At 37.8% G+C, this 12,796-nt stretch overlaps 1 protein-coding gene across 4 annotated transcripts in view; it reads right to left on the bottom strand.

Annotated features, from left to right (window-relative positions):
* The window catches only part of LOC143210826 (neprilysin-1), a 181,130-nt gene that overhangs the window by 17,251 nt on the left and 151,083 nt on the right, over positions 1-12,796 (bottom strand). For all 4 annotated transcript variants that reach the window (XM_076428039.1, XM_076428041.1, XM_076428040.1 and 1 more), the window contains 3 exons: positions 7,656-7,787; positions 6,753-6,851; positions 5,679-5,857 (listed from right to left, as the gene is read on the bottom strand). In XM_076428039.1, the coding sequence (XP_076284154.1) occupies positions 5,679-5,857; positions 6,753-6,851; positions 7,656-7,787 (410 nt within the window). The remainder of the gene's footprint in view (positions 1-5,678; positions 5,858-6,752; positions 6,852-7,655; positions 7,788-12,796) is intronic.

Genomic DNA, 12,796 nt, shown 5'->3' with positions numbered 1-12,796 from the left:
AATAATTGATTAAATTAGTCTCAGCTTTTTCGATGATTTCTTTAGTTTAATCAACGATTGACGATTCATTAATTGATTTTATAATCGTACACATCAATTAATCAATCTTGATTAAAATTTTAATTGATTAATACCCAACTCTGCCTTGGCCTGCTTTATACACCTTATAGCAATGAATCACAGAAGTCAAATTTTATATTTACAGATTAATGTAAGCCTCTACTTAATTTTGACAAAATAGTCTTTGCCTGAATGTATAAATATTAGCAAATGTAAGTACGATTACCTGAAGCAAACATTTCTGTTTCATTCAATCAGTAATATCAGTCGGTTGAAAATTATATAAAATGGTCGACGTCCTCGGAAAGAGTTCGTGGACTTCTCCCGAAAGTGGCTCGAACTTATTAAGTATGAAAATCGTCGGTGTAATTATAACCGTGGCGAGGTACACCGGGTTCACTTTATTTTTGCAAACGCGAAACTCAAATTTAATGCGGCTCTATTACATTATTTATGAAGCGGATCGTAGATCACAGCTCTTCCGCAATATTCTGCTGGGACGACCTCCGAACCATTAAAACGCACTAACCTGGATTATTCGCCTATATTAACCTATTAACCCGAGGTAGACGATTTAAATCGCGCTTTGCGTTCATCTGCATGCTCCGATTAATTCAAAGTCCCTCTTTTTATTCGCCGGAGAAATTTTTCATTCTAATTTCTACAATGTACTTATTCTACAATGAATCATCGACAATAATAATTACAACAATTTATTGCGTGAGAGTCCTGTGACCAGTCGAGAATAAAAAATAATAAACATAATAATGAAAAAATTGTTAGATTTTTGTACACCCTCTTTTATTTTTGCATTTATGAAAAAAATGAGTACAGGTGGAACACAAAATAATTATTTGTAACCTATTAGAATGATTAAGAGGGGAAATGAATTTGTACGTAACTCTCTCTTTTTTCTTGTAATTCAGACAGATTATTTTTATTTTTTTGTATTAAAAATGGAACTTTCACCCGCGATAAAAATATCGGATCGGTGCGGTGGTCCGATTAAAAGATTCACAGGCGTTTCGGCCGTTGTCTGCTCGCCGTTTGCTATAAAAATATCATGGTTTTGGGCACACGGACTCGTGAAAGATTCGCGAGCCGGGAACGCGGCCTGGAATCCGGGAGACTGTGCCGAATGAATATTTCAGTCGTCGACGAATGAACACGAATCCGTTGGAAATCAGATCGCGGGGAAACGGGCCAACGTATTGTCGGGATTTCCTCGTAAACTCCGAGTCGATTCTGTACACGATTTCTTCGAGACAGAGGCGTTCCTTCGAGGCTGTGAATCAGTTAGGCTGCTGCATAGTTTCGAGAGAAAAATTGAGTATCAATAAGACCTACAGTGACTCTCACTAATATTCGGACGCTCTCAAAATACCGATACCTGTTTCAATATTGGGCAAAACGATTTCAAATTTTTTGGGAAGCTAGAGCAATTGGTTTACTACAGGATCTGAAAAGAAATTTTATCAAAAATTGCAATTGGCCGGAATTGCAGAGAAAATACTAGAAGTTGCATTCTACAACTTTTTCATGTGGGCCCCTATATTAAAAATTTTAAAAATACATTTTCGGAGAAAGGAATTTGGTTCTTCCATGATTTATTTAAGTCTTTATTGTACAACAAGATTGAAGGCTATATTGAATATAATTAGTAGACAGAGGAACTGTCCTTCGAAATAAATTTCAAATGAAACACTTAAAATAGTAGGGAGTTGTTGGCAGCAAAATTGAAAAATAGATTTGACTACACAAAGGATTAACTGCACTTTTATGTCAAGATAATAAAATTCTTATTACTATATTTCTATAAAATATTTTTTTCAATTATTGTTATTCCTTTTTACTGTGTTATAAACACGATCTGAAAACATAATCGCGACTCGCTCAGCTCTTAACATTCGTTTCTATTAAACATCTCTAGAAACAGTTTACAAATACCGACGATTTGTTTTTCCCATTCCGAGCCAACACGCTGCAAGCCTAATCTCCGAGCGCATAACGTCTCCCAATAAAAGCAGTTATGAACGGGCTCATGCATGAATCTCGAGCGTTGAAAAAGTATTCGAGGCTCAGGGATGTTAGGGTTGTATCCCGGAGAATAGTGTCGGTCGTAAAAATTGTGTCGATACAACGACGGTTACTATAGCGCTCGTTAGTTTTAATACTGCAACGGTCGTTCGAGCCGGTAAACGGCTCCCCGCTGTTGCAACAATGACAGTAATGATAATTCTGTTTAATGGCGGCGCCTCGTTGCGAAAAATAGTTGATGCTGCATTCGGGGACGGTGTATACGCGCACGGAGAGGAGGTTAAACAAACGGAAAGTTAAACAAAACCTGGATAATAGAGTACCGGTGATTCGCGGAGTTGTTTACGAGGTTTCAAAGTTATAATTAAGCTTCGCGATAACATGTAGATTGCTGAGTTTATGCATTTATGGTCAGTATAAATAGATTGTACATGAAACTGGGAACAGATGGGAAATTGATGCCTCTAATTTGTTGGAATTGTTCACTGTGAACATTTTCATTTGATATTTGATCAAATTGTCAATATTTCACAGTACACACAATTAATTTTTTCATTAATTGAAATTAATAAATAGAATTTTTAGTTATTCTAGATAAAATAACTGGAGAACTATTTACTTTACAGTCTCTTGGCAATAATACCAAAAATCTCGTCAATAAGAGCACTGACAACATTTCAATCAAGTAAAAATATTTATTCACATGTTTACACATTGAATAATTAATTCCTAAATATTTTAACTATCGACGTCTTCAGAAAATAAATGCTCATCTACATTGGAGGAGAAGTACCGTTTGAATAAAGTGGTAGAACGAATATTTTACCCACGAACATTGGATGTACGAAGGAAAAATACTGTTCTTTTATACATGTTCTACGTGCCTCGTTTAACGATGACCGCGCAATAACGAGAAATTATGATGATCATATTAGCAAGGAGGATTTAGTCCCCGCGACAATCGCGAGCATAACTCTTCGCGTTGATATTAAAATGGATCCTCTCTCTCGCGGGGGAATTCGCGGTTCATTTCACTGGGGTCGGAAGCATGAACGATTCGCGTCGGAGCTACGTCAGGCATCAAATTTTCTGGAAATCTTTTCACCTTGTGCTCCGTTCACTGTAGAAGCTTCGAGAGTTCCCAGGGAAAACAGAAAACACGATTCTACGCGCGAGTAAACCGATTCGGAGTCGAGAGGAGTACAGTGCATTGAGAAAGTTCTCGAAAATCATTTTTCTGGCTAGTGGGATCCATTCATTCCATTAATAATTAATGTAGCTTGAATTTTGCGTAAATTTTCTTTGACTAAGTACTTATCAACTAAGAAAATGTTCAAAATGTTTTTAATCAATGGTTTTACTGATAATAAAAAATGAAATTGACATAAAGTGTATGTAAAAAATAATTGTTTTGTACATTTACTGGCACAGGAGGTAAACAAAGGGATGATTTTTGACATCATTCGAAGACTAAAAAGTAGAAAATAAAAAATATATTAAAAAAAACTTTCTAAAAACCACGCTTATATTAAAATGCACTAAAAAGGAAAAAATAATTTTTTTAGGCATTAGTGACTATAAATAAAAGCGTGGAGCGCCCAAGAAGATTAAGCCAAATATAGTCTAGCGCTCCACGCTTTTATTTATAGCCACTAATGCCTAAAAAAATTATTTTCTCCTTTTTAGTGCATTTTAATATAAGCGAGGTTGTTAAAAAGTTTTTTTCTATATATATATATTCGGTAATAACTCCTAAACCAAGCTTCTTGGTAAAAAAAAAAAGTTACATCAAATAACCTCAAGAATCACCTTTTTCAAATAAGTACAACATTTTTGAACGTTTTGTATATGTATCGCTTTAGAAATACACGGAGGTGTACTGACGGAAAACTTACGGAAAAGTAACAACATTTGAACAGGCTTGGAATATGTATTGGCTGAGTTATTCGAGAATTAGACACGCTGTATGGTTCGTGTTCGTTTAGTGTAGTCAACTGTTAAAGTCGACCGATAGTATTCGATTAACGCTCGACAGGGGGGGGGGGTCAGTGGCCTTAATATCCCGTGGATATCGGGCTTAATGTCGCGGAAGAACCAAGAAGAATCGAAATCCGTCCCGAGATACGCCGATAACCCAGGTTCCCCTGAATTATTTTCTGGTTTGTCGGGGCGGCATTCTACGACTTACATTCGTTCTTATCGAGAACCGCGAAGATGGAAGGTCTTTGAGAAATTTATGCCGCGCCGTTTCGCGGCGACCCGCAACAAGGGGTTGGAAACCGCCGCCAAAAACCACCCCTATTCGCTCTCTCCCTCTCGACCGTTCCGGAAAATATTTTACTCTACCTTGTCCCGGGATATTGCTACCTCGGACCTCGCAACAATAAAGTTTCACTCGTCCTAACCTGCCGTTACTCCGAGAACGCGAGTTACGATCGTGGAATCCACGGGCGAAATATATAACGCGACCTGGTCGACGTGCTTCGGTGAAAATCGACTCTTTCGATTGCCATTCTTAGTTATTAACCTCTTGGCTACCACGGACGAGATATCTCGCGCCCAGATACTGAACGATTGACACTTTTGACGAGATATCTCGCCACTTAGCACCAGTCGTTTGACATTATAGACGAAATATTTTCTGTTCTGTGCGGTCATTTCACCCGAGATAAAGATTACATTCATTTCTTTCTTTTACAAATCAGAATATAGTTACGAATAAAATATATTTGTCTATAGTGTCAAAATATTGGTGCTAGGTGACGAGATATCTCGTCAAAAGCGTTTATCGGGGCGCAAGATATCTCGTCATCTAGCACCAGTCGTTTGACATTATAGACGAAATATTTTCTGTTCTGCGGGGTCATTTCACCCGAGGTAAAGATTACATTCATTTTTTCCTTTTACAAATCAGAATATAGTTACGAATAAAATATATTTGTCTATAGTGTCAAAATATTTGGTGCTAGGTGACGAGATATCTCGTCAAAAGCGTTTATCGGGGCGCAAGATACCTCGTCCGTGGTAGCCAAGGGATTAAACAATCAATTTTGATGCTGTTGTGCTGTTCTGTTATTGTTTTTATTATTACATTATTAATTTTTTTTGTTGCAGTGCTTCTGGAGACTACTGCTGTTATTTCGTAGTATTTTGTGTATTAGTTTTCTTCATTTTCTACAATTAATAGAATTACATATATTCACAACCTAAATGAAGCATATTTTTAATCATCGTCGACCACCTGACCAATCAAGGACGCAAAGTAGCAGTGTGATCTCTTCAGAAGCTGGCATTTCCCGCCCGGAGAAGAAGAGCCCTCAAGAACGCAAAGAGCCACAGAAGAGGTGGTAGCCAAGAGTGTTAATAGTGTCATAACCGTCGTCGAGGTAATCGATCCGAGGCTTTCAAGCGATACCGTCTACTTGTCCCGTTTGGAAACCCATCGGGAAGGTGGTCGCGTTTCTCAAAGGGAGAAAGGACTTTGACCAGGACCTAGGACCAGGGAGCATTCTGGGTTAGGTGGTGAATGTACTCTGACGGACTCCGGGAGGCAATTTACCGAGCCGTAAAGTCGCGCTTACCTTCTCGAGAAGCGATTCAGCAGTTTGCCAAGGCTGCGGAAGTAACGGGGTGCTGTTACGTAGACGTAGACCAGCTGGTCCTCGTAGCCATAAGCAGATCGATCACGGTTGCGGCTGTGATTGTAGAGATCGGCAGTGGCAGCGCCTAGAGTGGCGTTCAGCAGCGTCCCCCACCTTATCTAACCCAGGAACCAAACAAATCATTTTCCTCGTCGCTCGTTCGACTGATAAACTAAGTCTCTTTCGGGTCTACAACAGACTCCAGAAAATTGTTGCAAAAAGATCCTGATCGACACTTTTCGTGCCAGCTCATCATAGCTATTTACGTAAAGACATACGGAGAAAATACTGTATGTCTTTACATAAATAGCTATTATGTGCTGGCACGAAAAGTGTTGATCAGGATCTTCTTGCAACAATTTTCTGGAATTTTATAATTTTACGGAGAAAATACTTGTGGGAAGAGAAGGAAGCAAGTCCAGTTTTGGGAATCGTGAGACTTAGAGTGTTACAGATATTGGCCGAGTAGCAAATTTAACTATTGAGATAGTAATTCATTGAATTATTGAGAGAATAACGGATTTAATTATTGAGGGAGTAAGAAATTTAATTGTTGAGGAAATAGCAAATTTAACTACTGAGGAAGTAGTAAATTGAGCGATTGAGAAAGTCACAAATTTAACTATTGAGGAAATAGTTAATTTAACTATTGAGAACGTAGTAAATTTAGCTATTGAGAAAGTAATACATTGAATTGTTGAGAAAATAACAGATTTAATTATTGAGGGAGTAGGAGATTTAATTATTGAGGGAGTAGGAAATTTAATTGTTGAGGAAATAGCAAATTTAACTATTGAGGAAGTAGTAAATTGAGTTATTGAGAAAGTCAGAAATTTAACTATTGAGAACGTAGTAAATTTAACTATTGAGAAAGTACGAAATTTAACAATTCAGGGTATAGCTAATTTTTTATTCAGTAGAATAGGGGTTGTGTAGAAGGGTCGATATGGTAACAGGTTTGAAGCTCAGATCCCCTCGGGACGATAATCGCGGCACACATTAACGTCTACTCACATAACCGAAGCTCTCCTGGAGATAGGACATGTTGAAAGGGACGTACACCCTCTGATCGACGTCCACCCAGTTGTAAAGGTCCTTGTGCTTCGGGTAGATCTGTCACAAGGAAGCGGAAACGTTATTGAATGGCTGTGTAACGCGAGAGGGATGACCGTGTCAGTCAACCCTTGATATCGCGGATACAGATACTAGATAGGGTGGATTTGAAAAAATAAATTGAGGAGGAGATAATCGACCGATACGTCGTTTTTAGGTATTTGTTGTTGGCTTCCGGGTAACTGAGACTTTTCCAAATATTTTTCTTAGGTTGCTTAATAGTTGTATCATCGGAGAGAATTTATATTATTTATTTAGCGCTACAACTGTCAGAAAAATCTGTAGAAAATTATTGGATACATCACTTAACGTTAGAACTACCAAAAGAAATTTCTAGAGCATCATTGAATACATTATTTATTGCTGGAGTCACCAGAAAAAATTTGTAGAATACTATAGGGTACATTGTTTAATCCTAGAACTACCAGAGAAAATTTGGGCGAAATTGTTGAATAAATTGTTGTGTCTCATACTTTTATATATAAAAATCGAGTATAATCGATTAAATTGTATTTGTGTTTTAACAACGATTTTATGTAAAATAATGATCTTCATTTAAGGTCTTCATCTTATCTTCTCATTTTTCTTTCTTCGCCCTTTCATTTCTCAATCTTCAGATTGGACATGCATTTAATAAGTTCTTAGTCCTGACATCTTCTTGTCTAAGAAATTCCAATTTCTTTAAGTTCAACAAAACAAAAATTAATGTGAACTGTACATTGCTAAAATAATAAGTCTTCTTCCAGTTCAATTAAGATCACAGTGCTCGTAGAATTGTCAATAAAAAAATAGAAAATGGCGTACCTTGCTGAGGGACAAGCAGAATTGCAACAGCAAATCGGTCTCCGAGGCCCTATCCTTCGGGTCCATAGTCTTCGGCAGCAGACCCTCGACGATCTTTTGAATCCTCCGCGATCTATGCTCCTCCATCTTGTTCTGAAATCGATAAACGAGTTCGTTAGTTCGTTTGATTAAAGGCGGCGCCGGGTATAATGGAGCCGGTGATAGAATTCATCGAGCAAAAACAAACCTGGAATAAAAACACGCTTCTCTTACCACCCGTGAACAATTTCTGGCGAGTTGCCAGCCGATCGGCTGCGAGAAAGAACGCTGCTAAAAAAGCCGATCGATCGCGAAATCCAATCGCGATACCAAAAACCATGAATAATAGAATCGAAGTGAAATATGATCAATCGAAAACGTCACTCAAATTATACTCTATACTTGATTGTAAGAAAAATATATTCCACAAGATTATCTAAGAAAGACAACCTGGACAAATAAACTGTGTACTGAAAAATTAGAATCATTATTGAATACATTAAAAGTCAAGAAACAATATATTCCACAAGATTAAACAAATCCAACATAGTTAACAACATAAATACTGAACAAGTGAAATCTTTATTAAATAAATTAAAAGCCAAGAAAAAAAGACAACCTAGACAAATAAACTGGGTACTGAAAAATTAAAATCATTACTGAATATACATTCAAAGGCAAGAAAAAATATATTCCACAATAGATTAAACAAATCCAACATTAAAAGTCAAGAAAAAATTTATTTCACAAGCTTATCTAAACGAATGCAACCTGGAAAAATAAACTAGGCAATAAACAATAATTTCTACATACAAATAATTTCTTTATAAAAATCTTGAACTATATAAATGGTAAAATAGGTATGAATATATTCAGACATGAAAGTTTGTCTCCACAAAAATAGAATTGTGTGGAAGATCACAGGTGATACTTGAATGATTTCAAGAGAGGTCATTGAGAACCGTCTACATTCGAGTGGCATCGAGCACCCGGAACAATACCAGCGTTAAAAATCAACGCAATTGATTTAGCCCCAGAGCGATAAGGCAACTATCCGATCATTCGTGATGGAGGACGTTCCGCGAAGACCTATCTTCAGCATACTTTCCGGCGAAACTTTTCCGCTCGCGAAGAGGGATACTCGCCGCCGGGAATTTGCGGATGAACTTCGCGAGAATCCACCCCGTATGACTGCTAGCCGAGCCTGCTTGCTTTCTTCAACCCCTGCTCCTCGAACGGAAGTTTCGCCCCGTGCCAGGGAGAACGGAAACAGAATGCGGTGAAATACTGCTTTCCCCTAGCAACCCTTTCTCGACTTTCTATTATCATTATTGTTCGTTTTGTCCTGTCGCTTCTTTAAACATTGGAATGAACGATTACATGTTCAGTTTTGAGTGTTGCAATTCTTCATTTTCAATTATAAAATTAAATTCGCAGTCTATTAACAATTAGAATAAAAAATGTAACACTATTTCTTACTCTTTCGACATTTTCCCTGTGTCATTTAAAACCCTTATACTAAATTCGTAAAATTTACAGTGGATTAACAATTTGAAAAGGAAAGTAACAGTATCTGTAAACTCTATTGATATTCTTCCTGTGTTAGATTTAAAGCTACATTTATCATACATAAATAAAAATGGTCTATTAAAAATTGGTTAAAAAACATTGATAAATCCATTTCCTCCAAAAGTTTATCAAATTCGCAGTCTATTACCAATTTGAACAAAAGATGTAACACTATTTCTTACTCTTCTGACATTTTTCCTGTGTCATTTAAAATTCTTATATAAATTCGTAAAATTTACAGTGGATTAACAATTTGAAACAAAATGTAACAGTATCTGTAAACTCTATTGACAGTCCTTCTGTGTTAGGTTTAAAGCTACATTTATCATAATGTATATAAAAATGGTCCACTAAAAATTGGTTAAAAAACATTGATAAAACCAACAATTGGTAAATCCATTTCCTCCAAAAGTTCATAAAATTCGCAGTCTATTACCAATTGAAAAAAAATGCAACACTATTTTCTTATCCTTCTGACATTGTCCAAATTCATAAAATTTGCAGTCTGCTATCAATTTTATTTCCAAATTCTTTTCCGCTTTGTTGCGTTACACCAATTTCAACGAGAAATGCATACAAATGAAATGAAGCATTTTCAATACATCACGATCGTACACCATGGAACGTTTCACAGGTTTTCTCGCGAACAGCGTCGCGAATCAATCAAGCCCGGTCCTGTGGAAACTCGCAAGAATTGGGTCGCGTTATTTTCGCGAGTGGGCAAAAGGACGATTGAACGTCGTCGTCGCCGTCGTCGTCGTCGTCCCAACGACGGAAACCGAAGCCAGGGGAAAGGGGATCGTCGGTGGTTGGCTCGTACGCGATGACACGCCGACGGAAGAGGAAATCGAGTCTGCCGCTTTGTGCTACGCTAACGACTTCGATAACGATGCCCATCGACTCCAGTGCTCCTTTTAATTTGTCGAACCGTTAATAATGCCCATCGATGCCGGCCGCAGATGACAGACACCGCCAGCTGACTGACGGAAGCGACTGACGTATCGGAGATCACTGCATGCTCGCGAACTTCCTTCGTTTTTTAAATGATTTTAATGATCAAAGTAAGCAATATTGTAATTGACGTACATTAAGTTTAACCCTTTACACTCGGAGCTATTGTTACACGAAAATTAAACATTTCTTCCTGGCTAGAATAATTCCATTCTATATGTTTTCTTTTTAATTTTAAATGGTTAGTAATTGATTAGATACCCCAACATATTTAATCATGTAAATTGTATTTGAATGATGGTAAAGCAATTTTTAGTGGTGACTCTCTGGGTCACTTTTTGGTCATTCGTTTTCATCGCTACCTCCATTTCGTAGTCCTTTTTACAACTTTAGTCCTGCTTTTTTAAATACTGCACAAAAATTTTTCATTAAGAATGTCACAAGATATTTTTGTGCACCAGCCTAGAGGAACATGGGCATACTAAAACATTGCCATAAGCGAACGTCTCATCCCATGCTCGTGAAATTTAGTTTGCTCATAGATAATACTACAAACAATAATTCAGCCACAGATGACATATCGGAAATCACTGTATGCTCCTGAGCTTCCTTCGTTTTTTAAATGATTTTAATGATCAAAGTAAGCACTATTGTAATTGATCAATTTTAAGTTTCTCGATTGTGTTACAGTGAAAATAGAATTTTTTGGTCATTCGTGTTCTTCGTGTACAAGATCGCCACCTCTATTTTGTAGTCCTTTTTACAACTTTAGTCCTGCTTTTTTAAATACTGCATAAAAATTTTTCATTAAGAATGTCACACGATATTTTCGTGCACCAGCCTAGAGAAACACGGGCATACTAAAACATTGCCATAAGCGAACGTCTCATTTCAGGCGTGTGAGATTTAGTTTGCTCATAGACAATACTACAAACAATAATTCTGGCCTAGACACATCACCCCTGTATTGCTAAGATAGTATTTAAAAAAATCATTCTACTAGTAGAGTATGTACATACTACTTTTTGGACAGAGCAGTTTTGTCAATATGTTCAGACTGATAGAATGCAAAATATGATAGTATTCGATGGATCGAAGGTTCCTAGAGTGTTCGAGGTTCCATTTGTCAGTCTCGGTAAATAAATGAAGTCGCGGGGATAGCTCGTCAGCTCGGACACCGCCGTCGAAGTGGCTCCCGAATCGTATGGTAACTAAAGCAATATCCGTTCCCGCGCCGTGTTTTATCCGCGGAAACTGCGACGGCTGGGGGGAATTTTGCCGCAAGAATCTCGACGAGGATTTCCGGCTGTCGAACCCCGAAGAAATCTGACCGGGGGAAAAATCGGAGAGTGTCCTGGAGGGGCTCGATTAGGCGAGGAATATTCCGGCGCGAGGTCCTTCGTGAATTCACGCTCCGATTTGCCTTTAGTCAAGAGTTTTTTATTCTTTGACGGAGAACCGGAAGGGTAAATCCAGAGAAATACAGAAACTATAAACACCGGTGATAATAAGTGAGAGAATTTGAGAAAGTAAAGAAATAAGTAAAAGTAGGGAAAAGGAAAAGCGTATAAAATTAGCGCACTAGAAAGGAATTATAATGGCAAAAAATCAACAGAGGTGGAGAAAGAGAGTTGACAAAGAGAAAGTTCCAGCTAGAGTGAAAGACGCGCTAGAAGAGACGCTATAGTGAAAAAAGGAAATGAAAAGCAGCCAAAAAAAAAATGAGAGGCTTAGAGCTCGAGAAAGCGGTACTACGGAAGCAAGAAAGAGAGAAGATGAGCTAAAAACTAGAGGGGAGGATTGCAAAGGAAAAAAGAGGCGCGAGCAGCGTAATCTAGCCGGGGTTGTTTTTTTCCGCGGCGAAACCAGGAGGGTAAATTAGGTTTCTACATTTAATCGCCGGTTCATCTGGCTCCGTTGAACAGAATAAGGGTATTTAGCTAGAATAAACCTGTATAACGATGTAGCTGGAGAAAGGATAGCGGTTTGTGAAGGGAACAAGTTGGTGCAAAGTGCATTTTCGAAAAGACGATGCAATATGAAAGGGTTCCTAAAGGTACACTATGAAAAAGAATTATAAAATGGGGACCGTGTAGCTATGGAATCAGTCGATCGATGGAAATGAAACTATAAATCAAGACATTACGCGGTGGCACGAATATCCCTGTGCAAGCAGGAGCGAATTAATGAGCTGGATTCGATTAACTGCCCCCACCACCAACTTTTTACCGGAGCTGTTCCTTCGAACGTCGAAAAGGTTTTAACTGTTCCAGAAGCATTTTTTTACGTTGCAAATTCTAGGATTTTTTCTGACCAAAAAAAAAGCCCCCATTCGATTTAATTTTGGCTGGGTCAAAAATCTATTTTTCGGAGCACACAGACCTTTATAAATCAATTTATCATCAATTTTATAAATAACATGGAGTCTCCAATGCAATCGTAAAAATAAATTCAACGATCCTCTGCACTTTAGGATCACTCTTCCCGCGAATGATCTAAATAATGAATTCCCCCCAGCAGCTATACTTAGCCCGGCTTGAAAAAGCTAGAACCGATGGTCTAATCTCCGAATCGCGAAAATTACTTGGTTACACATTTACCGT

The sequence above is a fragment of the Lasioglossum baleicum genome, chromosome 7, assembly GCF_051020765.1.
Source record: "Lasioglossum baleicum chromosome 7, iyLasBale1, whole genome shotgun sequence".
Taxonomy (NCBI): domain Eukaryota; kingdom Metazoa; phylum Arthropoda; class Insecta; order Hymenoptera; family Halictidae; genus Lasioglossum; species Lasioglossum baleicum.
The sequence above is the reverse complement of the archived record's forward strand: the minus strand, read 5'-3'. Positions and strand labels throughout refer to the sequence as shown.